Below are 25,563 nucleotides of genomic sequence, written 5' to 3' on the forward strand. Positions count from 1 at the left end.
CGAGCAGAAAAAAAATTACCGAGAGCGTAATCAAAAGTTTATGAACAATGACAATTAAGCCCGTTAGAACATGAATTGTCTGTATAATTTTTAAAGATGTTTATAATTTATTCAATATTTGTTATATTTGTGTATATGCTGATTAAAATATTCTGTTGATAATAATTTTTACAGTATACCTGAGACCTCTTCAATACCTGTAAAAATCTGACATTCCACACTCTCTTAAATCGGAATTATAACCCACGAACCATAGACATAAATGGTCCGAACGCTTTGCGACAATATAACAGACACAGTCACACAGATCTTTTTACTAACATTTCCGAAAATTGGAGAAATTTTCCACTGGAAATAACATTATACCAAACAGAATCGCGATGAATTTCGTTGAAAGGCGCGTTCAGATTGGTGGTTGTACAAGACCGATACCACCAACCGGAACCGCACTGGGCAGAACACTTTACGGCATTGTCGTGATCAAACGTGTAGAAGGTCTGGTTAACAATCGAGTGATCCCTGAACTCATCGCTTCCTAATAAAAGATATAATAAAATGATATTAATCAACTTAATTTTAAAAAAAAAATAGATGGACTCGAAATTTCTTTGAATGTACATCTTCTATTATATGCACCTTACGTTTTTCAATGGTCAAAAGTAGTCAATTTAGTAATTTGTTAAAAGATTCTGTAAATGTAAATATAAACAATACAATGCTTTCTTTGAAGATTCATGCGGGTTATGAAGGTAGCGATCAGTTCAGAAAAAAAAAATATATAACCCTTGAACATGAATCATCAAAGAAAGCATTGTATTGTTTCAATAATTTTCCCAAAATTGTCTTAGGAGGCCTGGGTGGTTGTGGCCAGATTTAGACTATATTGACCTCCTTAAGAGGGAGAGCTCTGTGTAATGACACTGTATGTGAAGATATTCAAACTTAAAAGCTAAAATAGGAGGAATTTTCAATACTAGATAATTGTTTAATATAGCCAAAAAAAAATATCCAAACATTAAAGGTAGATCTAATGAACAAATTGTTGACAACACGTCTTTCTTAAAATGGATAAAGAACAATTATACTTAATGCAGTAGGAATTATGTTAAACTTTGTTAAATAATCTACAAAAATTAGATTACCAAAATTAACAGGAACATTGGATGAATATGTTCGAGAAATGTGTCCCAAATGAAGACGGTAGCCATCAGCCTCATTGGATATAGAGAAAGAATCATACTCCGCCCAATATGTGTTGCCATCTGTCGCCTTCATTTTTATGTACAAAGAATAGTTGTTACTTGTAGTCAGTAGATGGATCAGATCGTTTCCTAAAAAGTTTTTAAGATCACATTCATATACATGTATTTACATTTCCCAGCGATTTTGTCTGTCATAACACTACGAATTGGTTTTGGTCCAATACATTTCATCAATAACTACAATGTATTTTTAAAAGATATTTAATCATACAATTGATAAAAATTAAATAAAAATAAGTAATAATGAATCATTCTTGGAATATTACGGTCGGACGCTATCAAATATATCGTAAAGCCCTAGCTTTGGGCTTTATTGGATAAGATCACCCTATTTGATCACCTCACAAAACTAAAAGAATTATTTCTTATTCCTTAAATGCATGCCATTAAAATCAACCACACATGTATCCTAACATATCATTCCGGATCTAGGTTCTGGTTTATTCGTCGCCTTATTTTACGCTTTTTCTCAAAATGCTATTTTTTTACGTTACAATATAAGAACTAAGATTACCCAGCCAATGGTTTCCGTTAATGTTCCCGAAGCCGTCCTTGTAAGCCTGCCAGGTTGTGTTGAAATCCACCCTTGGATTATCCCGCGCCCTGGACTGAATTACCTGTACATAATCTATATGTAAAATACCAGACAAGTTTGAATTTAAGGACATTGCTTCATGTATATGACCCAAAAGATTTAAATGATTAAATCTAAATTTAATAAAACTGATGATCTCATCAATGTACATGTAAAAAGTTCAGTCGGCACATCCATGTAATTATTGATATACAATTATATACTTTTATTGCATTTGTGTACGATGACATGATAAATATTCAATTTACTAGCTCGTTTTAGTACAGCTTTTCTTATATACGTAGTTATGTAACCCGAACAAATAAAAAAAAAATGACATCCCCCTCCTAAAAAACTCAGAATTCAGAATTGCACCTCAGAGAGCACAAAACTTTATTCATTATCACATATTTTGAAAAATAATAAAGCTGTGTAATTTTTTTTTTTCAGACGTAAGGAAATCGTAAGATGTGAAGGATACCTAAATGTGTACTTCGTGTATTGGGATTATATATTTATCTTGTCTCAAGACCAGCCTGCTTTATACATTGTTTAAATTGAGTTAAGGTTAGATGTTTATATAAGAACTACATGTAAAGTAATTGCTTTTTTTTAATCATTTAAATTATTCATAACATTTTTTGTGAAGCATGAAGTTTGTTATATTGTACCTCATTAATAATATTTCTAAACTATGCTTCATTTGATTGGTCTAAATAGCCACGTGACAGGACGAATAGAATATAGAATATCCCAGGGAATAAATATAAGAGTTTTCAAATGGTCTGAGTGAAAAAAATCGAAAATAATCATACAAAATGAATAAATCTTAAATACTGAAATCTTTTAATGCTTTCTCATCAAAGTAATTAAACTACATTTAATTCATACTTTGAAAATAGAAAATAACCTCGAAATGTATACATTTACAACGTTTTCCCATGTACTTTATTTGAGATTGAAAATCCAATGTACCCTTTATAATCTTATATTTTTGGTATAACAAACAATTTATTACACAAATGTTCAGCAGATATGAGTGTTTTTCCCCCCTAGAAAATAAATTGTTTCCTTCTTTAACTAATGCCCCCGGTAAATATCATCTGTTTATTGTTAGGGAAATAAATTTTCATATTGCTTTACCATCGTGCAATAATACATGTAGTACATTATTTTTCTTCATTTATATCGCCAAACATGTTTTCCTATCAATATGAGCAAGTTTTGTTAATAACATTATGATTAATACTCTATGTTTTGAGAAGATACAACAAAGGACATCAGTCCTCATTACCGTCCAGCCTCCGCCGAGTACAGCCCCTTCACACTTGACACGGACGGGTCTATTCGGGTCTTTATAGGGGTAGATCGAGTAGACCCCGGTCTGATGCTGGCCATTCTGGTAGATATCCGAACAGTCTACGGGAAGTTTACCTACAAGGAGTAGCCACATAGTTTTTTATATCAGTAGATTTTGCAAAACACAGACCAAAGATGTAAATCGTAGACTAAGTGTTTTAAACAATTAGAGTTCTCTCCCCCTAAGGCTTTAAAATTTTGTTTTTTAAAGGGGATTACCAAATAACAATTATTTTATTAGACTGAAATAATATATAAAGCAAATTTTGTCAAATGTTACATCAATAAAAATACATAGTGTTTTAATAATTATTATCCTTAACTTTTAACCATTAAAAAGAATTGATAAAAAATGCACTTTGGTTTAGATTTTGTGTATTTACGACTTGCGATGTCAAAAATTAAAGGAGCGATAATTAAAAGATTCTCCAGGCAAAGAGTGAAACAGGTCTAAAATTCTTGTTTCAGTTTAGGAGTATTCACATTATGTCTTGAGTAAAAGAGGAAATTATAGATGAATGTTGTATGTTTCTTTTTCAAATCAAACGTATAACAGAGCAACATACAGTTTGAGTTACACAAGTCGGTCCCACAACACGAGGAGCAGGCGTGTACGTATCTCTTTCTACCAAAGGCACTGCCTGGCCTGTAGGCGTCACATATCTTGAAAAAAAAAACCAATATGTGATTCAACGCTGTTTCAGAAACCCTTTTTAGCAATCAATGTTAATTCTGAATTATTAAACACAGGCATATTCATAAGAAATAATTAAGGCACTCTTTTATAAAATAATTTTTAAAAATATTTTCATTGAAAAAAAAAGGCTAGCAAATTAGTGCTATTTTGACTCCTGAATTTAACAGGAAGAGTTAAAAAGGATAATTTATACTTTGAATTCCAATGTGTTGTTGGTTCCAAATTTCTTCTATCATTACTGACCTGTCTCTGTAGACACGATGATGAATAGAATCGTTCACCAAATTCATGGACTTCGTGGATGTGACATACCTACAGTATATTAACAATGAAAAAAAAATAATAGATACCAAAAATATTAAAAAAGAAACAAACGCGGGCTATGTATTTTTTCTGTAATTATAGTTATTTTTATATCCGCTTGGAGCAAAAAAACAAAGATAGCATTTTATAGTTTAGATATACAATTGACGTATCTTCAGGAAGTTTGATGTTCGTGGTCATTTTATACTATTAGGTGATATTAAACTTCCTTAGAAAAAGAGCTCTCTATAAAGACACATGGTAAAATATTGAAGTTTTTGCGGGTTAAAATATGTTTTTTTCCTAAAGTAAATACATATAGCAGTTTAAATCCAAAAGAATCGTAGTTAGATTAAGATCTGCTGGGTAAGTCGTTGACCACCCAGCCTCCTTAAAACCATTCAGGTGTCATGGTCGTGGTTTTACATGTATACTGTGGTGACTAGATTTACCTCATCCTCGTTACAGACTCGGACCGTTCTACACAGGGAAGGGTAATGGTCGTGGTTGTACATGTATACTGTGGTGACTAGATTTACCTCATCCTCGTTATAGACTCGGACCGTTCTACACAGGGAAGGGTAATGGTCGTGGATTTACATGTACACATTGGTGACTAGATTTACCTCATCCTTGTTACAGACTCGGACCGTTCTACACAGGGAACGGTAATGGTCGTGGTTTTACATGTATACAGTGGTGACTAGATTTACCTCATCCTCGTTACAGACTCGGGCCGTTCTACAAAGGGATGGGTCTGTTGTCTGTTGACAGCTAAAGCAAAGAGGTCCCCTGACCGAAGGGTAGGCTGAGTATAAAAAATAAAATATTTCAGAAATCTAGGAATTTTGTCAACTAAAGCACGGAGTTCCTTAAAACAAAGGAAACGATTTATATAAATTATTTAAGTGGAATTTAAAATCTCAGAATTCTTAAAATACACACAGAAATTAGAAATGATTTATCAGAATAAACATCAAATCTCTGTTTGGAATAAAAAAAGTTAACATAATATATCATAAATTGATAGTTATAATATATCAAGATTAGAATAAAAGAACATTGAAAAATGATTAAATTTTTTTTTGTAAAATATCAAATATGTTTTTGTTATCATGAATATTGTTTAATAAATATTTTGGATATATCGTATAATTTATCATATATTATTTGAAAACCATGTTGGGGATATTCTTTTGGAAATAAACGTATCGGTTACATGTTTAACAAAATAATAAAATCGCTTACCTGTGGAATTACATCCGTGACTGTTGCACGCGTTACCATGACAACACTCCACGCACTGCTCTATCCGGTTGTTCGACGAAGCTTCTAATGGACTCCCGACAACATTTGTCAAATTACAAAACTGAAATAATATTTTTTGTAAAATCGAAAAAATGTATTTTTAGCACACCTTCAAATATAGATGTATGGAATTCAGCAAAACATTAACATATTACAGACAAAGGTCTAACTTTCTAAGTCTAAGTTTATTGATATGTTGGTATAAATAGCATATCATACAGTATACGAAATATACTCTAAGCAATAAAGCTAACTTGATAAAGTTGCGTTATACCACTCATACTTACTGATGGCGAATGACATCCCGTATTATACAGTATCTCTCCATTATAGTTTGTATATTTTTCCGTATAGCAGACCTACATGCAAGTGAACATGTTAAAATAGATAATGTTCATGTAGACATACATAGATTGTACCTGTTAAATAACCGGGCTTATTTCTTATTGCTTAATAAATACATGTAGAATGTAAATACTCGTAGTAGAAGTTTTATTAATATAGTTATAATACTGAGTAATTATTATCATGTTATAAAAATATAACAAAATTTTGTAAAAACTAAAAGAACAACAAGAGATGTGTGTGAAACACTTATGCCCCCCTCCCTTGGAAACATCCACAAAGAAATGAACGTAAACTGCAAATAACTGTAATTTTTCTATGTCCAAGAGCCATAACTCTGTAGAAAATTGCTCGATCGTACCCAATATCGAACTTGACCTAGATATTATCATGATAAACCTGTATACCAAATTTCATTTCAATATGTTCATCCTCTGCGAAGAAAATGAACGGAAACTGCAAATAACTGGAATTTTTCTACGTCCAAGGGCCATAACTCTGTTGAAAATTGCTCGATCGTACCCAATATCGAACTTGACCTAGATATTATCATGATAAACCTGTATACCAAATTTCATTTCAATATGTTCATCCTCTGCAAAGAAAATGAACGGAAACTGTTGGTGGACCGACCGACCGACAGACCGACCGACAGACCAACCGACAGACAGTAGCAAAGCAATATACCCTCCCTTCTTTGAAGGGGGCATAATTATCATCTTAAAATCAAATTCTCCGTTCATTGAATGATCAAGTATATTGACCATATGTAAAGTACTCTATAATTGGGCCATCGCACCTGTCCTTCCTCACATTTTCTGATGTAGTGACAATGACGAGGGGAGATAACTGATGAACAGCTCAAGCAAAACAAAGGTTCCTTAGCTGTAAAGGAAAACAAATACAAAAATGTACTGAAATTGGACAACGGTATTTATTAATTTTGTGCTTAATTCAATTCTCAGTTCACAATATCTCGACTTGCCTTCAACGTAATTATAAAGATTGACTGAAATCAACAAGCCAACCAGTGACGACAGTTTCCCTGTATTAAAAGAAACCAAATAGTACCATTATATCATCTGATATTTACATAAATAATTAAACTTTATATTCACAGTAGTAAATTCATTATATAGTATGCATACGCATCACATTTTAGAATAGGGCTTATTCGCTCCTGATTTACTCTTTATTGATTATTATCAATAACTGCATGTACTTCCATTAATTATACCAATAACTGCGTGTACTTCCATTAATTAATTTAATGCTTAAACATTATTTATACCTGTCCAATAACTGCATGTAGTTACATTATTTATACCTGCCCAATAACTGCATGTAGTTACATTATTTATACCTGTCCAATAACTGCATGTAGTTACAATATTTATACCTGTCCAATAACTGCATGTAGTTACATTATTTATACCTGTCCAACTGCATGTAGTTACATTATTTAACTTTACCAACAAATACATGTACTTCCATTAATTATACCAATAACCACATGTTGTTCGATTACCGGTAATTATACAAATAACTGCATGAAGTTCTATCAGTTATACCAATAACTGCATTTAGTTCCATTAAATATACCTCTAAATGCATGTAGTAACATAAATCATTAATTTTACTAAACACTGCATGGAGTTTTTACAAGTCGTACAGTGTACATACCTATTGAAAGCGTCGCCATTACTGATACTAATTCCTTTAAGTTGAACAACTGTAATCTTCCTCGAATTTGATAAACGTGTTTAGAGATAAAATCGTCACACAAGAGAAAACTTGGATTATTCTGTACTAGAATTCAATCTAATTATTTTCAGGAAGGAGAGCTGTGTGGTTTGAAATTTTTTTAGAACGTCCGATTACCACAGAAAATTGCGAATGATGTTTTGTCCATCATCTAAAATGGACGATTTCTCGCTATTTGTTATTTTGCAAACCACAGTTGACCAAGGCTGAAAATAAAACTGTATTTCCACCCCCTCTATTACTCACATATCATCTATTAAATCTCTTATGTATATTATGAATAATAAATTTTTAAAGACGGTGAAAATATAAGAAATAATAGTATACATAACAGATGATATAAGGTAAACAGATGAAATTCAGACAGACCGTAAAATTCATATTTTGCAAATACGGATTTACCATTTTAATTTTAAAAATATACTGTTTTGGTCGAGGGTTATCTCTCTTCTCTTATATAAGTTAATAACCAGAAGAATTTATTGTAAACACATATTATAAAGGCACTTTTAAGTGTCACCTGCTGATTTTAATGGGTTGGCTGTATTTTGAGGTTTATTACTTTTTTATTAAACGCATAGTTTTGATAATAAATCTTTGCCTATTCTATCCAACACGAGGTCCGTGTTTCTTAATTAAGGGTCACCTGAAGATCATAGTAAATTAACTCCAATATAAAAACCCTTCTGGAAGGAAAGATAATTTTTTTTTGAAAAAATACCGATATTTTGTAATAAAAAAAACCATTCTGATTCTTAAAATGGCAATTTAAAATGACAAAAAACCACGCATATAAAAGAAGATGATGTCTACTATGATCTTTATTTGAAAGTAAATTACCAGACAAAAAATATCGGATTTCTATATCTATTTAAATTGTACGTTACTATTCAACTTCAGGGTCGGTTAGGGTCTTTTTTTCTTTCAAAGAATTGTCCTATGGGTTCTTATTGGTTCCATCAAACGGCTGCAAAATATCGAGGTGACCCTAGAGGGATATATAGGCTTCGTGTTTTTATTAAGCGCAAAGACTATATCACAAAATTGCGAAGCTAAGATTAATGGGGATTTTCTTCTAAATCCTTATACATGTTAATGTTTTATATCTAGCATCATAACGAGTCTTAAACACAAATTTTCCATTGTTTGTCATTTCTTATGGAAAAAAAAAATGTTAAAATCCATGGCCCCAAGGTCAAGGAATAAACGGAATGAAAATCTTTGAAAATCTTTTAATTTACCAAGCCTAGATAGTAACTTTTTTGTCGCCTACTTTTTATTCAGAATTGACTTGACTTAGCTTCGCAATTTTTGGATATTGTCTTTGACATGAATATATAATAAATCTTCAAAAAAAAAGATAGAAAAATGGTATCCTTCAGATGTTCTTCTGCTTATCAGAGAGCAATCTCCCACAAAAATATCGCGGTCTTAAAAAGCATTAGCGGAAGGGAATTTAAACTGCATCTGTGATATAGGTAGGTAAAACAGGTGAAAAACTCGGTGTCCCCATAAGTGACAGCATCGTTTACATATAATCAGGGGGTTTAATCCGGTGCCTCGTTGTTCCTGTCAACTCGTTGTTCTAAGAGGTCTTTGTTTGATACTTCAAAGACATTGCATATCATCAGGGACATCTTCGCGTAAGACAAAAAAGCTTGCCATCTTGGCAAGGGTAAACTCTCCACAGTGGAAACAGTGCAGTTTTTAAGTGTTTATTTATGCGGAGATTTAAATACTTGTTATAATTTGCTCTCAATACAGATGATGTATGGGATTTGGTTGCGTGGCTAATACACCTAATCGGCCGACATTATGAATTGCTGGCGAGAATTAAACAGATCAATGCTTCTATACAAGAATTAGCGGGCACTTGATCGCAGGGCTCTCGTGTTTCGCTTTTATTTTCAAACGGAACTACCTAATGGAATCGAAAATCGACCAAAGTATAGATGCTGATTTTAAATAGAGACTAACTAAGGAACAAATGGGATATTATTGGTTCGAATACAACCGACTTCACCTGTAACAAATTTTATTGTCAATACTAATATAGACGCAATCTACTATAGAAGGTAAGACTTTATGAATGTAAATTATCAATTTCACAATATTTACGTTGATATAACATTTAAAGTACAAGAACTTTTGAAAATTTTTCGTACGATCACCTATATCTAGTTGATAAAGTGACTTAATATTATTATTCAAAAAGATCTATTGTTACATGTTTTAAAACATCTGTTTAATCATTTGATACAGCAGAGTGCTAGTACCCGTTCCATTAACTATTTAGTAAACTCAAATAGGTCCTTTTGTATATCTTATCAATTCGATATATCTCCCGAATTAGTCGACACAATAACCATTTTAACGGTATCAATAGGTTGGACTTCTCAATATAACAGAACTCCGTTTAAAGTCGGTGTGCTTATTTTGTTAAAACACATATGACATGTGCTGTATTGAAATGTTTAAATATCCCATAGAGAAGTATCCGTTTTTGGACGTAATGATTTCTCAACAAAGGCGGGATCTAACCTGAATACATTGGTATGCCTCTTTGGGGGACATTGGTAGATATCTGATAAAATAAGATTGTAACTTTGTTCGAAGTTGGATCTCGACAGTGTTATCTTTAAATCGGAATCAGGGCGTTATATCGGGACATTCTATATTGTATATCATTGGAATATGATCTGATATCATTACTAACAGTAGAAAACATTCAAGTCAGTTGGCCTGAAAAGCTGGATTTCTATTTTTCTCATAAACATGATCCTCAATATATACCCGAAAACGGTAAAAAATTAAAACAATACCACTAGAAAAGTCTAGTCTTTTAATTTCTACCATTTAGACAATCATTAATGTTTCCGTAAGTACGAGCGTTTTAAAATCTCATCCAACTTCAATGCTTCTTTTAACCAATCAATCTATGATTTGCTCGATATCTTGTGGTTGAACAGTTTGCTTTGAAGGATTATAAGGAGAAATGAAATGCAAATTGACCAGGCGTGAATCAAAACAAAGTGTTTTTCAAATCTAACCCTTTAGGCAGAAATATTCATTTCCAAGTCACAGAGATTTTATTTGTTTCAAATTTTATTTGTTCTTTAGATTGTAATTTAAATTTTTTCAATGTAATTAAGTGATTATCAAACAAAGGATACAGATTCACGTTGCCTTCAGTAATACACTTTAAATGCATTTACAAATAATCCGTTTATCAAGTGCGCGTTTTATATTATGAAGTTTATAAAACTTTGAAGGTTAAACATTTCGAATTTAATGAATAATCTTAATCAACCTGTTCTAGACAGATTTTGAACTACTTTTTATTTTGATTTATTCGTCACAATCAAAAGGAGTTTAATTTATACGTTAACTTGCTGTTTAACATATAACCGGTTGAACATTTGTCTGGATACAACATGATCTGAAAATCTCTGCATCACTAGAAAGTGCCATTTAATGCAACACAAATGCAAAAAAAAGAAAGAAAAAAAACGAAGAAATGCCATAACACTGATCGATGCTTGTCGGAAGTCAAACTCTTTCTACCAAATAGGTCTTTTGCCAAAGGTCCCTCGAGAAATCAATAAATTGAGATCAAAAGAGACCCTTTTGATTTGCGAGAAACTATTGTTGATTAGTTTACAATTTCAAAATTATGAATAATTTCGTAAAAAGAGGGAGTGTTAAAGCCGAGTATTTCTGAGAAATTGACAATTGATTTGATAGAAGTTCTCGCTTGTTTCTTTTTCCTTGCAAGTCATTCTAGAAATGGAATATGTGTATTAAGGACTCTAAGAAACGAATAAAATAACACAGTTCATTCGTCTATTTGTTTTTCCTTTTTCACATACATTTTCCTGTATTCGCATTTGCTTTCAAATTTCACATCTCCTGAAAAAAAACCCACCACGATGATGTTATAATTATTATTTTATAATTTGATTGAATTTAGTATTTTCACCCCAGCGAGAATATTTAATTCTACACATTTGGTAAAATACAATTTGTACTATTTTAAACATGAGATGGTCTATGTAAAGGCCTACACCCACACTTACTCACTGAGTGAGGAGTAAAGGCTGTAAACATTTTTGTAGGAAACCACTTCGATTCCAGCACACTTTAAGGTTATATATGTAATGAAAAATTACCTAATTTTATGAGTTTTTAAAAAGAATTTTGGCGTATATTAAGAAACCCAAAAACATAATTGTCATCGTTTGATACAGATAAACAACTGTCCAGTCCCTTTGATAAAACACGCCGCGTGAATTCAAGTCGAACTGATCAAAACCTATGGCATTTAGATACGAATTAAATGATAAGAAGTTCCCAGGCCCTTGCGACACTGTTTACTGACGTATTATTTATGGCAATATACCAATAAATATATTGTTGCCCTTGTATAGATAATTTTCTGGGTTTAGACTCAAACATATTTGACTATCTTCTCTTCTTAATTAATGCAAATTACTACCAGGGAAGAAAATTGATAAGAAAGATTTATGTATATGTAATCGAAAGAAACAAAAACATATTGCATAATTTGTACGTATGTAAGAGCTATTTCAAGAAACATTATAAACCTATTTTTTTTGAAAACGTGTCTGTTCGAAAAGGGTAGTGAAGAATTTAGTGGTGCTATAAAGAGATAACAGAGCCCATCTCCGTTCTCTAAGTAAACTGTCTTTGTCCAAAAGTTGATATAGAGAGAAGTGTTTTAATGACCTACGACCTGCAATGATTTATTTTCGATACCAACCGGTATGTAAAGACAAGTTTATGAAATCCATTTATTGAAATTAAATATCATATGCAAACCTAGTCTCTTCAATCGGAGGCTTTTGATATTGTGTTTAAATTTACAGGTAAACTCTATATAGCTTTGTATTGACAAAGAGACTTACGGCATACTCTCGTTTCAAATCAGTCGAGTCAACATGGCGGCCAATTAACTAAAGTCCTTGAGGGAGTCTATATACCCTCTCTATCTCTATTGCAGATTGCTCACTCACGATGTAGCTGTTGTTCAGGCTGAACGGGACTTTCTTTGTGTATCACTGTGAAAACTATGTCGAATCTGCTACGGGTGCAGATTCAAGAAAGCGACCTCAGCAGGCGAGTCTTGTCGCCATTGGTGGAGGATCTAGATGAGGATGCAGAGAACCGACCGCCAATTCTAGAATATCTTCCAGATCTTGAAAAAGATGAAATTGTCGGTAATGAAAAGCAGAGTGAAGAGAATAACGAAGATTCTCTTAATAACAATGAAATTCAGGAGGACGGGTTCTTAGATGCAGACGATGACAACGTCAGTGATGACGACGAGTATTTCACGGAGGATAGCATTTCTATACATACCGATCCCGATGACTATGATACGGATTTAGAAATAGACACTGAATGTATGTTTAATCAATTATAATCATCTTTATTTTCAACTTAAATTCAAGTATATACAGGTAGACATACGTTCACAGAGTATCATTAAAAAATTAAAGCATCTGTTGTTCTTCATACTAAATGGTTTTTTTTTTAAAATTTTGTAGCTCTATTAAACCCCAAAACAACTGACCATGATACAACAGGAAAGACAAAATACATCAAAAAGTGTTTCGACTTGGGAATTAATCCAGTGTCATATTTTGTGAAAAACTTGGAAAATAAGGAACTTAAACTCAGATTTCATGGACTTGGTGCAGAGAGTGTGAAAGCCATATCGTTCCCTCTAGAGGTAAGCGTAATCTAAATACCCAGTCTGATACAAGCAATATACACGCCAGTTTATTCAATATTGACACAAAATATTGTATTGAGAGGGGTGTTAACCCTTGCTTCACTCGCAACTTTATTAAATTCTTTTACATTGTATTGAGTTTCGAGTATCTATTAATTGATTTAAAACTCTGTGCCTCATAATTTTTTGTTCATGTGTAGTAGACTTAGAAAGAATTGTTCCTTGGTGGTTCTTAACTCTGTACAAAGTATTCATAAAACAGGTGCCAAATAATATGGCACATTGGCAGAGATTGCATATACTTGTGACCTGCAGGATTACATTTGATCATCATGTTTTAAATCTTGATGGCATTACTATGAAACAAACAAATGCGTTTTAACAAGAGGTAAACACGGCAATAGAGTGACTAAGAAGGACAAAGGACGATCACATTTTATATCCAGAAATACTTACCCTGCCCATAAGCAACAGGAAGACACAACGAAGCAAGCGCAATTCTTTGCAATGTAATTAAAGTCCTTACGGGGCGCTATCTTATGAGACGTGGCATTTTGCATTTCCTTTTCCTATTAAAAAATCTTGTGTCTGGTTAAGGGCAAGAATTATCTTGTCACTGTAATTGTGATTGGATAAAAAATGGTAGCGGAGAAATATCCGTTTAAAAAAAGGAAAAGAAACATTAGCACGATATCGGGGCTTTTTTAAATGAAACGATGTGTATTGATTTAGATACTACTATGTTTTTTAAATCTGTTGAAATTCAAATGGATTGTATCAATTCATGAAAAATGACATTTAACTGATATATATTTGAATTAAGTTTACGAATAGTTTAAGCAATGCACAATTTCCAAAAAAAAAATTATGATTATACATTTAACTGTATACGAGTTTGTCTAAAAATGGCTTTCCAAAACTGATTTTTGCTTTTAGAAAAATTTCGTACGACAAATGCATGTAGGTAAATATTGTTTTGGTCTGAAGAGAGTTAAGTGTAGACAAGATTTATTGACTTTGAATCATCTTTATGTATATTGCAGACGAACACGAATATTGAGATATTAAACCTAGAGGGCAATGGAATTGACAGCCTGGGGGCCCGCTGCTTGTGTCGTGTGCTCAGGGAGAACCTGTTTCTTACTGAAGTGGTAAGCCAACAATAATGTCGAGCGAACGCTAAAACAAACACATTCAAGTATAGGTAATGCAGAATTACCGGTAGCTGATGGCAGAAAGTGAGAGAGAATCGATATATTGAAAGTATGAAAATAGAAAATATTACATTTTTATGCGTTCAATATTTCATTTTCAACAGGTGCTTAGCGAGAACAAAATAGGAACAGAGGGAGCCATTTCGATTTGCCAGTTTTTGAAGAGCAATCGGAATCTTTTAAAAGTCGATATGACAGGTACATGTTAATGAAAAGTAAAAATTCGATAGGACATTGTTTGAGTAACCCTAGTTATCGTTTTAACGCCTCTCATATCTATTCATTTTTGTAGCGAACGAAATTGGGGATCCCGCGGGACAAAGTTTTTCCGAGGTTTTAAAGGTAACCCTGTTATTAAGTACGAGTAAACATTGTTTTAGAGAGAGAGAGAGAGAGAGAGAGAGAGAGAGAGAGAGAGAGAGAGAGAGAGAGAGAGAGAGAGAGAGAGAGAGAGAGAGAGAGAGAGAATGGTACTAATGGATGCACAATGAACATAAAGTTTCTATCATATTTCTACACAAGACTATATAAATTTATGCCAGTTCACTAATAAGACAAAGAGACCGTCCTACACGAATTTTAACACAATAACACATCTTCACGATCTGTCCAAGAGAAAATGCCATTAAACTTTCTGTAATAACAGGGAAATCAAACACTAAAAGAGCTGATATTAGCCAATAACAGACTAGAGGAAACCAGTGCCCGATTTCTGAGGGAAGGGATACAAGAGAATGACAGGCTGGAAATGTTGGACCTCAGCTGGAACCACTTCAAAACTACTGGAGCCGTCGCCATTGCTGAAGGACTGCAGGTCTGCGATTTGTCGTCATTATATATGTATGACGCAATTGCGTAATATTTTTATAGATACGCAATTAAAACCATGTGTTTGAGTGAATTAATTTAAATAAAGAGAAATTTAAAAACGTCGTTGAGAAATCAAAAGGTAACATATATATAATATAAAACAACACATACCAGTTATCATGACGTTGCATACTAGCACTTCATTGTACGTGCTTTATCATCATATTTTTTAAATAAATAAAAAACACCCATGTATATCGTAAAAATGATACAAAATAAAATATTGTACTTAAGTAAAATTATTTTAAGGAACACTAGTACAAGATTTTGTTAATTTTAATTTTGTAGGAAAACGTTGGTTTGAAAAAGTTTCGTTTTCAAATGGCCGGTCTTGCCAAAGCTGGGTCGGAAGCCATGATGAAAGCCTTAAAACACAACAGGACTCTGAGGGAACTAGACATCAGCTTCAACCGAATCCCTGTGGAAGGTGCTGCCTTTTTAGCCAATGGACTGAAAGAGAACGATGTTCTTCAGTATCTGAAGGTGAAACTTTTGTTTCCTCATTGTTTCACATCGTAAAGTCGTTAAAAATGTTTTTCACAATGATGTGTAGATGTGTAATCATGTAAAACATAATGCCTTTTTATAGGTTGGAAATAATCCTTTTGAGAGTGAAGGAGCTATGGTCATTCTAGAAGCGGTTGAGGCAAATGAAAACAGTGCAATAAAGTACTTGGATTTCAGTGTAAGTTTTTATCCTTTAGCATTGTTACCAAGACTTACTACAATACATGGATTTAATTTCAGTGATTGTATGATAATTCTTTGTTTACTAACTTTCAGAACATGCTTGTAAAAACGGAGTTTGCTACGATTGAAGAAAGACTGAAAGAACAAAGAAAATTAAGAATAAAACATGAGGGTATTTTGCCAGAAATGCATCCGAAGAATGGAACATATGCCCGACTTAGTGCCTTCAGAAGAGACCCAATAGAAACATTTAAGAAATACGCGGAATTCTCAGGAGTCAACCTCCATGACGTATTCAATGGCGGACATCGTCTTCGACTTGATGCAAACGAATTCAAAGATCTTATAAGGGTAAAGAAATCGTCGACAATTGATATTGTTGGTTCATACATGTATCACATGACAACTTACATTACTTAATTGTGATCTAAATTGAGAGAAGTATTTACACTTTTAAAGTTCTGTCAGTGTTCCAAAATTCACAACTTCATGTAGTGGTAATTTACTACGTGTACATGCAGTCTTTGACCCAAAAGACTAGACCCATAATCTGTCGTAAAACCACTAAGACTTTAATAACGCTTTCCGCAAATCCTTAAAAGACCCCGAGTTAGAACAATTGGGTTTTTCCAAATCCAAGATTATGTCATTTAAGACGGACACGTTACGGGGATTACTACAGTAAAGAAATGAACCGATTTATTGTTGTGACGAAAGAATTAAACATGTTGTTTTATTTACCGAAGTTATGATAAACGATAAAAAATCTATAGATTTGTCATTATATAATTGATTATTCAAAGCTTTCTGATTGGCTGAAATAAAACATTCTAAAAAATATAAGTATTATAATCACCTACACGTGACCTAAGAGGTAAATTTTTCGACATTACTACGATTGATTATCATCATTGTAATTGTATAATACTTTCCCAAAAATTGAATTGATCAATTTGCTTTGCGAAAACAATTCATTTTCTAAAAATTAAGGCTTAGTATAAGAAGAAAAGTCTGTGAACAAAAACCTTGGTTGGGGGAGGGTGGGGGGTGGTAGGCCCCCTCCTTTTTGTATCAACGTGCCTGCAAATTTGATGCTAGTGAGCTTAACAAAGAGAAGAAAACGGAGCCTATTTTAAATGATTAATTCTGTATTTTGGATTGAATACAAGTATCTGCTTGAACTAAGGACATCAATATGCAATACCCACTAATCAAGAGATATTTACTGTAGTTAATATAGTTCCGGGTTTGATGAAATCGTGATGGCTGTACATGTAGGTCATCATTCACTTTAAATATAACATATATTCATGCACCTTTTGTCAATGTTCTGAATAAATATATATAATCAAATATAATAATTTAATACAAAATGAATGTATATCTAAGGCCGTTAGGGAGCGGAAATCTTTACAATAGAATTTACATAGTGATACATACATACTGAAACCATTAATTTCCATACCATTTCAATATCTATATATCGATCTACTTGCTTAGAGTTGAAGCTGTTAATCATCTTGATTTTTTATAACAACATGCACTCCGTTAAAGAATTTCCCTATATTGTCTCACTATGAATTGGAGCGTTGACATAGGATTTATAAATTTTTGTATAGAGGTTATAGAATATTTGAATTGGGTCAGGGCCTTCATGATCCTACAGCTATGAATCCTTTTCAGTACAATACTAGTAAACATCACATGCAATTGACCCAAAGCGCCCCCTAAAATAATTTTACTGTTTACTAGTATATAGATTTTACGTGTGCTCAAAGCTTCGTTTTATGTTTTGCGTGTATCTGCGTGAGTATTTCAGAGTTCTTCAGCAATTGGGGGTTTTGATTTTTGCAGGGTTCTGGAATCGATATACCTGACCAACAGCTGACCGTTTTAATTCGGACCCTGGACGTGGATGGTTTTATTAATTATAAGTAAGCAAATGGCCATATTATTATAGGCATCTGTTGAATATAAATGGGTCACTACTTGTTAGCAATACCATCGGGTATTTGTAACGAGGATTTAATCCATGTACGAATCATCAACGGTATTGCAATGATTTTATTTTCCATTTGTTTGTTTTAGTCGCATACTGGATGAAAACGAATCTGAATCTCCCATCAGTCCGGAATCAAGATCCGCATCCGTTGTGAGTTTTAGTTCCGATAAATCTGAGAAAAGCGTGTCCTCCGCGAGGCGAAGGACGTCTAGCACAGATACTGTATCGACAGACGGGGGAAACAAACCCAAGTCCGCCAAAAACAAGGCCAAGAAAAAGGAGAAGAAAAAGAAATGATCACGCTCTTTCTTTGTGACACATGAATGCAAGTTTGTGTCGTTTTTGAAGTTAAGGATTCCACAGTGGTTGAAACACTTTAAATATTCAAGAAGTTGTATGCTACGGCGCTACAGTTGAGTCTACAAGGCTAGGAACACGCTAGCATTAACTATGCGTTTGACGCATCCATTTCTCCTAATGTAATATAGTACGTTTAAAATCATCGTTCTGATTTACATGTTTACGGTGCTGAATGCATTTCATTCACGTTGGTTGATTTTCAATTTTTTTTTAAACCCAGGAGACCCTTTTGGTCGAAACAGTTCTTTGCATTTGATGGTGACAAGTATCATCTATATAAAGTGGCATTGATAGGTATTTTATTTTAAACTTTTAAATGTTAAATATTCGAAATATTTAATTAAAACGTGCATGCAAATTGAATTTAACCAGTAATTTAGTACTTCAAATAAATAATTATTGACATTTAATAGCCATCATTTACAGGTTTGTTGCAAGTTTAATAAAATCTCGAACTTAATTTTTGTGTTTTGAGTATTTGTTCCAATCTTCTTAGAGGTAAAGAATGAGTTATGTTCCCGCCCACAGTTCACGGTTAACTGTTGAGTATGTTTGTTCATTGGGTAGATCCTGTGAAATGTTTACTTACTACCTTGAACGTAAGAAGTTAATAGTAAATTATTTATTAATTTTGTTGAAAATGAGATATTTGTTGCATTTTCGTAGATTAAACGCCCTGTCCATTGGACGTACAAGTCACAATTAGTCGAAATGATTTCTTTAAAACTTGCGTCAGAGTTTACGTTGTCTTTTGAATTAGAATGAGTAATATACTAAACTTGAAGCTTCTCTTGTATATTACAATACTTTGAAATAGATATGCCGTTTTCATTTGAAACGGTACTATTTTTTTTAACCTTACACTTTGAAACAAAATATTTCAATAATTATAAAAGATGTAAATTTTGTTTCAAAGATTGTATCTTTTATAGAATAAATGAGATAAATGTGGTATTAAATGAGATGAATGGGGTATTCGTCCTCTAATTCGTTTCTATTGTGGAATCCAAGTATATGCGTTCAATCATTAGTTTAATAATTTATAACTGTAGTGGTGACGAGTTTTATTTAAATCGAATATAAGCATGGCATGCTTTTTTTGGATATCGTCGGTCCTAAATCACACCAGACCCAGGCTGTGCATACAAATTAGCATACCGCGCTAACGATCAGTAATCAATTTGTCTGCACAGCATGGTGTGTTACATGTACAGGACCGACGATATCCAAGAAATAGGCAATCAATGCAGTAAGGAATTAATAAGACCAAGCTGCATTGTTCAATATAAAGTGAGAAGAGAAAACAATTACAGTTGTCTATGGAGACACAATGTTCTTTTTTGTCGATTACAATATGTTTCGGGTCTTGACAAATATGACACTGAGAAAAATGTCGTTCTCAAACAATCAAACTACGTCATATTTCTTTCAGATTGTCTTAAGCTTTAAGAACACAAAACAACAAAGAAAACGCAATTTTACCATATTATTGATAGTGTTTGATTCCATTTTGACAAACATGTAAATCTCATAAATGGACGATGATAGTCGAATTATTGCTGTACCGTTTACTGAATCAAAATTGAAATAATAAAACTTAGAGCTTCAATAGGTTTTTTTTTTTTAGGAAAATATAAACCGGCTCTTAATGTCGGTAATCAAACATGCATAATGCAAAATACACATTATATACTTGTAACACACTAATGTGAAAGAATAAGGTTGTTAAAAATCAATTGTACGCACACAAAAAAAACAAGGCAGGACCAAACATTTTTCTTCAAATTTTACCTAAATCCCCCCCCCCCCCAAAAAAAAATTATCATCGGAACACATTTTGAGGAAATACTTACATATACATATAGGTTAGATACTCTTTAATTAAATGCATGTTGGAACAGAAAAAACGGGTCCAATTTGTAAAAAGTATCTGTTTATTAAAAAAAAAAGCCGAATACACACAACAGCATGCGTAGGACAAAATAATTTCCAATATAGGTCTCCTAGGGTGTGAATTTCCGCGAAAGGAACAATCTTTTTTAGATGGAAACGATACGAGACTATTTGAATTTTTTATGACTATGTGGAATGACACTGTTCTGTATAATGTAAACAAATTCTCTTTTCGTGCTGATTGTTTAGATTTTGCTACTATACGAAAATATTGAGGAAGTATACTCTAGTTTTGAATGATGAAACAGGAATCTCCACAGATTTTTGTAACTTGCAACTGCAACTGTATAACTTATACTGTGTAATATTTTAAACAAAAATATCTGATCAAGAGAGATAACCCTACCATCAGAATTATTTTTTTGAAAACAATAGGAATTGTTTCAATGATCTCTTTTTAGATTTGAAGGAATGGCACGAAATTGCGTGTAAATTGTGTGTAAGATTGTGCTTTGCAAGGAATGGAAATCGAGGTCTAAAATTTCTTTCCACGTTTTCTGTTATATAGCCAAAGGGAGACAATCCAATATGTTTAAATCATTTACTGTCATGTTGTATGTGAATTCTAACAAACAAAAAATATAACAGGACAAATTAACAAAATGTTAACAATATCTTGAAAAGAAAGGTAGACATGCTGTTCTAGAAGTTTATTTAATTTTAAAAATCAATTGAAAGCACTGCATGCTTTTTAGTTACGGTGATTTATATACATGTAATTAGACGGTTTGTTGATCGCATCTTCCCAAGTCAAGGGTTTCTGATCCGCTTCTCGTTTGTGAGAAGCTATGCGGATCAGAAACCCTTGACTTGGGAAGATGGATGATCGAAGCTATCAGAGAGAGAGAGAGAGAGAGAGAGAGAGAGAGAGAGAGAGATTGTGACGTCATCACGTTGGTGGCGTTTTCATAACGCGTCATGTCATAGATCATTTTCCTATGTTACGGAACGGAGACATGTACGAAAAGAAGATGCAGAGAGTATTCAACAATTTAAATCCCCTTTTCTTTGATCCAACCTCAGATGATCAAGTGAAAATGGCAAGTATCGTAAACAAAAATTAAAAAGTATGTTTATTTCTTTAATATTCAACTGATTAGTCTATATAATTATAATGGACACGAATACAATACTTTCAGAGGAAAAACGTTCGTCACAAAAAGGTTGCAAAGACCATCAAGAACCTCAAGAAAATAAATGCAGAGAATGTGGGTGTATACGTATGTATTGAAAATAAATTCTTATTCGATATTCATTATCTTATCAATATGATTTGAACATATTTTATTGTGTAATTACATAAGAGGATTGGAAACAAGTTCTTACAGCTTACGTGTTCCTCTCCTAAATCTTATCAATATGATCCTGTTTTTATTGATCATAGATGCCCTAGCACTACCTGATTTATTGGACGATGATAGATCTAAAGAGTTTATTTAATTTACAGGATTTTCTACCTAGCTGGGCAACGAATGCATACTTTGACAGCCTTCATGGCAAAAAAGCGAGTGAAGAGGTAAATATTTGTTGTCATTCTAGATGGAAACATTAAGAATATTCATTCTTAAAAACTCTACATAACATATTTATATGTAGCGTTATATAAATTAAAAGTATATGTGGCGTATTTTGAGTAAAATTTTTGACACGAGTTTTAGTAAAAATATACATAATGCTTCTTATACATGTAATTAGATGTTTCACAAACTCTAGGCCCGTAAAACATGTTCTTTCTTTAGTTATTTGTCTCTAAACTTTGCTACACGTCTGATGAATATTAAATGTGATCGGCCATTGGTAACGCCACTGCGCATGAGTGCGGGAAAACCTATAGTATTGAAAACACTAAGGAAGAACAGTTTACAAATTAGAATCACGTTTTCCATGTCTTAAATTATATCATTCTTATATCAGATGATACCCAAAGCATTATTATTTCGTTATTCATTATGGTAGAACGATATAAATTGCTTATTATGTTAAATAAAGATGAAACACTATTTTAGCATCAACGACACGGTAAAATGAGTGAATACCCCCTTTCCTGAAGGATGCATGTACTGAGAGTGTTTGTTTATTCTTCATTCAAAAATTTCTCTAAACAAAAATCCACTTGTGGTTCATAACTTATAAAGTTAGGACATGAATACGAACCTGACCAGCAAAACCCCTACAACTTCATGATAAAATCTTATTAAACTTAAGTTTAATTCGGCTTTAATTCCTATTCCATTAATCTACATGGTCTCCGATGATAATCTTCCCTTTGTTCCTATCATTGTCAGTCTGTCTCTTTTTTTTCTTGGCCAAATCTGTCAAACTTAACGGTATAACGGTATCTTTCTCGTCGTCGCCATTGTTGTTGTGATAGACTGGGCGTGGCATCACGTGACCGATTTAAGGCGGGGTTTATTCAAATGCTGTATTTATTGTGGACGCGAAAATAATTATAAAAATTATTTGTTAATTTCTATATCTTTTTAACCCGATTGATATAAACTGCTTAATTTATTGTGAAGATATATCTTAATGTAACATATTTAAATAAATAAATCAATCAAATATTTCTTAGCATGATAAAATACGCCACATATACCTTTAAATATCTTCATTTTACAGGAAGGGACAAAAGCTGGTATTGAGGAAAAAAAGGTTGATTATCATCAACAACAAAATCTGAATGAATTATTCTCTCTTCCCTTTTTAATTTTGTATTTTTCAATCAAAATAATGACCATTTGTCATTTAGGTATATGTCAAAGAAATTATAGCGAAGGCCCGTGAAAGCTTTATGAAGGAGGCTTTGGCTTTGAAGGTATCATTCTGTGTATTTGAAAAAAAACCGCCTACAAAATCCTTTTAAACTTTAATATGTCTTTAACATAATGAATGTTGTTAATAGGTTCCTCAAGATTATGAATCCCTGAAAAAAGACGAAATAGATAAAAACATGATTGAAAGAAGAAGGACAATGGAGACAGTCCATCAGCAGCTACTGGTAAGAATTAGAGCACTGCGGACTTCTAAGACAATTGTAAATGTATATTTCCTTTCACTTGGGTTCAGTTTTTGAAGTTTTATGGGGAAAATTGGGCGTTAAAAATAATTCAATTTTTACAAACATTTTGTGATCGACAATCATGTACAAATTAAAAAGCGTTACAACAAACTTGTGCCAATAATTTTCCAGAGCTCATTTAACTCCGTGACAGAAAAACGGACGGTGGACAATTGTGAGAAAATAATAGCAAAGACAAAACAAATGATGGCTATTCATGCTGAAATTAAGGTCCTTTGTATTATATTGTGTATCAGAATCGGAGAGAGAGAGAGAGAGAGAGAGAGAGAGAGAGAGAGAGAGAGAGAGAGAGAGAGAGAGAGAGAGAGAGAGAGAGAGAGAGAATGAATATACTCTGAATAAGTATGAAATATTTAATGACCATTCGGATAAGTATTAAAAAATTTCTTTCTTTTTTTCAGCGAATGGTGTTGCTAAAGGGGCTGTGTTTAGAAGAAGATAATGATGATTCTTTAGGACCGAGAAAACTTTTCCTTTTCAAGATTGAAGACTTTTAAAAAGGGCCACAGGTGAGTACAGTATTTATGATTTATGAAAGATCTGTCGAGAAAAATTTGTATTTATATAAAAATATTCTATTTTTGATTTTTTAATCTTTTTATTAAGCTTACCAGATATCTATTTGCTAAAGTTAATCGACAATTAAAAAGCAGATTTCATGCAAAGAATGTTTTAAAAAAATTTCGTTTTGTTTCTTTAAAAGAAAAATAGCAAAACATAATAAAAAAACTAAAACAAAAAATCAAAACAAAAAACAAACAAAAAACAAAAAACGAAAACAAAATACTATATTCAGTGATGTAGAGAACTTTTTGTTGTTCAATATTCAATCTGGGTTTGATCACTGCATCTAACTGATCTTGATTTTTGGCTCTTAATAGATTATTGAAACGCCATTCACACAAATGAGAGATGTAGATCCACCGAACACCTCCGAAGAATCGGTGGCGGATCAGTCGGTACATTGTGTGGTATGTAACTTCACCAATCATATAATTATCAAATGAAGGTTATTTTCGTCTTTAAAGGAAATTTGTTATATTATTCGCGGTTTGGTGTTCATTATTTTCTTTAATTTTCAGACTTCCTCCAAAGAGAAAAAACTTTCAATGGGCCGACGGTTTCTCAAATTTTTCGGACTAAGAAACATAGCTTAGTTACCGTTTGCTGAAAAAAAACCCTACCAAAAACATTTTGCTTATAACTCAAAGAATGTTGATTTTGTATTTTATGCTGTTCACATGAATTTTATTTAAATATATTTACTAAATGCTTATCGAGAATTCTCAATTAAATTTATATATATGTTCATGTTATCACCTTTTTTTAAATTATTATTCATTCTCATTTTACGACATGTAAAAAAAATAATATGAAGCTTTGTGGCAACGCACTAAATTACGCACTTAAAAAATTAATTTGTGCGTCAAATTTGGGACAAAATCAATGCTTTTTGGAAAATTTTTCAAAATGCGTTAAATTTAAACCAAGTCCACGAACTTTGAAATTTTTTTTTAAAAGTGCGTTGATTAGTAATGTACATCGAATTTCATTTTTACCAACACACTTAAGGCTCTTTGAAAATTTTTTATAAAAAACAAAATATGGACTTCTTTCTTGACCAACTGGCAACTTCATATTTAGTCAGAATAGGATTCGTGGGAGCGGGGGGTGGACAACCAAAGGAATAGCCGAATTTCAAATATAGAAAGATTCAAATTGATTAATTGAAGATCGAATGCACCCGCATCTTTTATTCCAAGACATCCTATCAATTCCATAAACAGAGTAAGTCATATAAATTGATCATTTTCCCCATCTCTCGATGGAGTAAATATTCACTAAGTAAAACGATAAAACAGAATTAATTGGAAGGACAGCTGACGGCTAAGGCTAATTGGCGCAGTTCTTGTGGTAGTTGTTCTTCATGTGTAAATTGTTATAATAAACTAAATGATTTTAGAGTTAATCCATTCCATTGCAATATATATATATATATATATATATATATATATATATATATATATA

At 32.6% G+C, this 25,563-nt stretch overlaps 3 protein-coding genes across 7 annotated transcripts; 2 read left to right on the forward strand and 1 right to left on the reverse strand.

Annotated features, from left to right (window-relative positions):
• Positions 1 to 257: 257 nt before the first annotated feature.
• Positions 258 to 7,627, reverse strand: LOC105320397 (uncharacterized). Its single transcript, XM_011418329.4, has 12 exons — positions 7,532 to 7,627; positions 6,834 to 6,893; positions 6,648 to 6,733; positions 5,791 to 5,862; positions 5,444 to 5,564; positions 4,909 to 5,003; positions 4,136 to 4,204; positions 3,762 to 3,858; positions 3,131 to 3,270; positions 1,777 to 1,879; positions 1,143 to 1,331; positions 258 to 535 (listed from the first exon to the last, which is right to left on the reverse strand). The coding sequence occupies exons 1-12, from the start codon at positions 7,548 to 7,550 to the stop codon at positions 300 to 302; spliced, it is 1,287 nt and encodes a 428-aa protein (XP_011416631.3). The 5' UTR covers positions 7,551 to 7,627; the 3' UTR covers positions 258 to 299.
• Positions 7,628 to 9,172: 1,545 nt separating this feature from the next.
• On the forward strand, positions 9,173 to 18,963 carry LOC105320396 (leucine-rich repeat-containing protein 74B). 2 transcript variants are annotated; one of them, XM_011418327.4, is made up of 12 exons: positions 9,173 to 9,687; positions 12,633 to 13,035; positions 13,180 to 13,364; positions 14,411 to 14,518; positions 14,686 to 14,779; positions 14,874 to 14,923; positions 15,228 to 15,395; positions 15,740 to 15,934; positions 16,041 to 16,136; positions 16,235 to 16,492; positions 17,996 to 18,075; positions 18,230 to 18,963. In XM_011418327.4, the coding sequence occupies exons 2-12, from the start codon at positions 12,702 to 12,704 to the stop codon at positions 18,438 to 18,440; spliced, it is 1,779 nt and encodes a 592-aa protein (XP_011416629.3). In that variant the 5' UTR covers positions 9,173 to 9,687; positions 12,633 to 12,701; the 3' UTR covers positions 18,441 to 18,963. The 2 variants fall into 2 exon arrangements, with proteins under 2 accessions (XP_011416629.3, XP_034323349.2); XM_034467458.2 differs by lacking the exon at positions 9,173 to 9,687 and adding an exon at positions 12,241 to 12,394.
• A 2,443-nt stretch (positions 18,964 to 21,406) lies between these two features.
• On the forward strand, positions 21,407 to 24,792 carry LOC105323861 (uncharacterized). Of its 4 annotated transcripts, XM_066088541.1 has the most exons (10): positions 21,407 to 21,496; positions 21,596 to 21,676; positions 21,904 to 21,972; positions 23,076 to 23,108; positions 23,206 to 23,271; positions 23,359 to 23,454; positions 23,647 to 23,745; positions 23,937 to 24,044; positions 24,417 to 24,506; positions 24,618 to 24,792. In XM_066088541.1, exons 1-8 carry the CDS (start codon positions 21,413 to 21,415, stop codon positions 24,030 to 24,032), a joined length of 624 nt encoding a protein of 207 aa, XP_065944613.1. In that variant the 5' UTR covers positions 21,407 to 21,412; the 3' UTR covers positions 24,033 to 24,044; positions 24,417 to 24,506; positions 24,618 to 24,792. The 4 variants fall into 4 exon arrangements, with proteins under 4 accessions (XP_065944613.1, XP_065944615.1, XP_065944614.1 ...); XM_066088543.1 differs by lacking the exon at positions 23,647 to 23,745; XM_066088542.1 differs by lacking the exon at positions 23,076 to 23,108.
• The last annotated feature ends 771 nt before the right edge of the window (positions 24,793 to 25,563 follow it).

This window comes from Magallana gigas, chromosome 6 (genome assembly GCF_963853765.1).
Source record: "Magallana gigas chromosome 6, xbMagGiga1.1, whole genome shotgun sequence".
Lineage (NCBI taxonomy): Eukaryota > Metazoa > Mollusca > Bivalvia > Ostreida > Ostreidae > Magallana > Magallana gigas.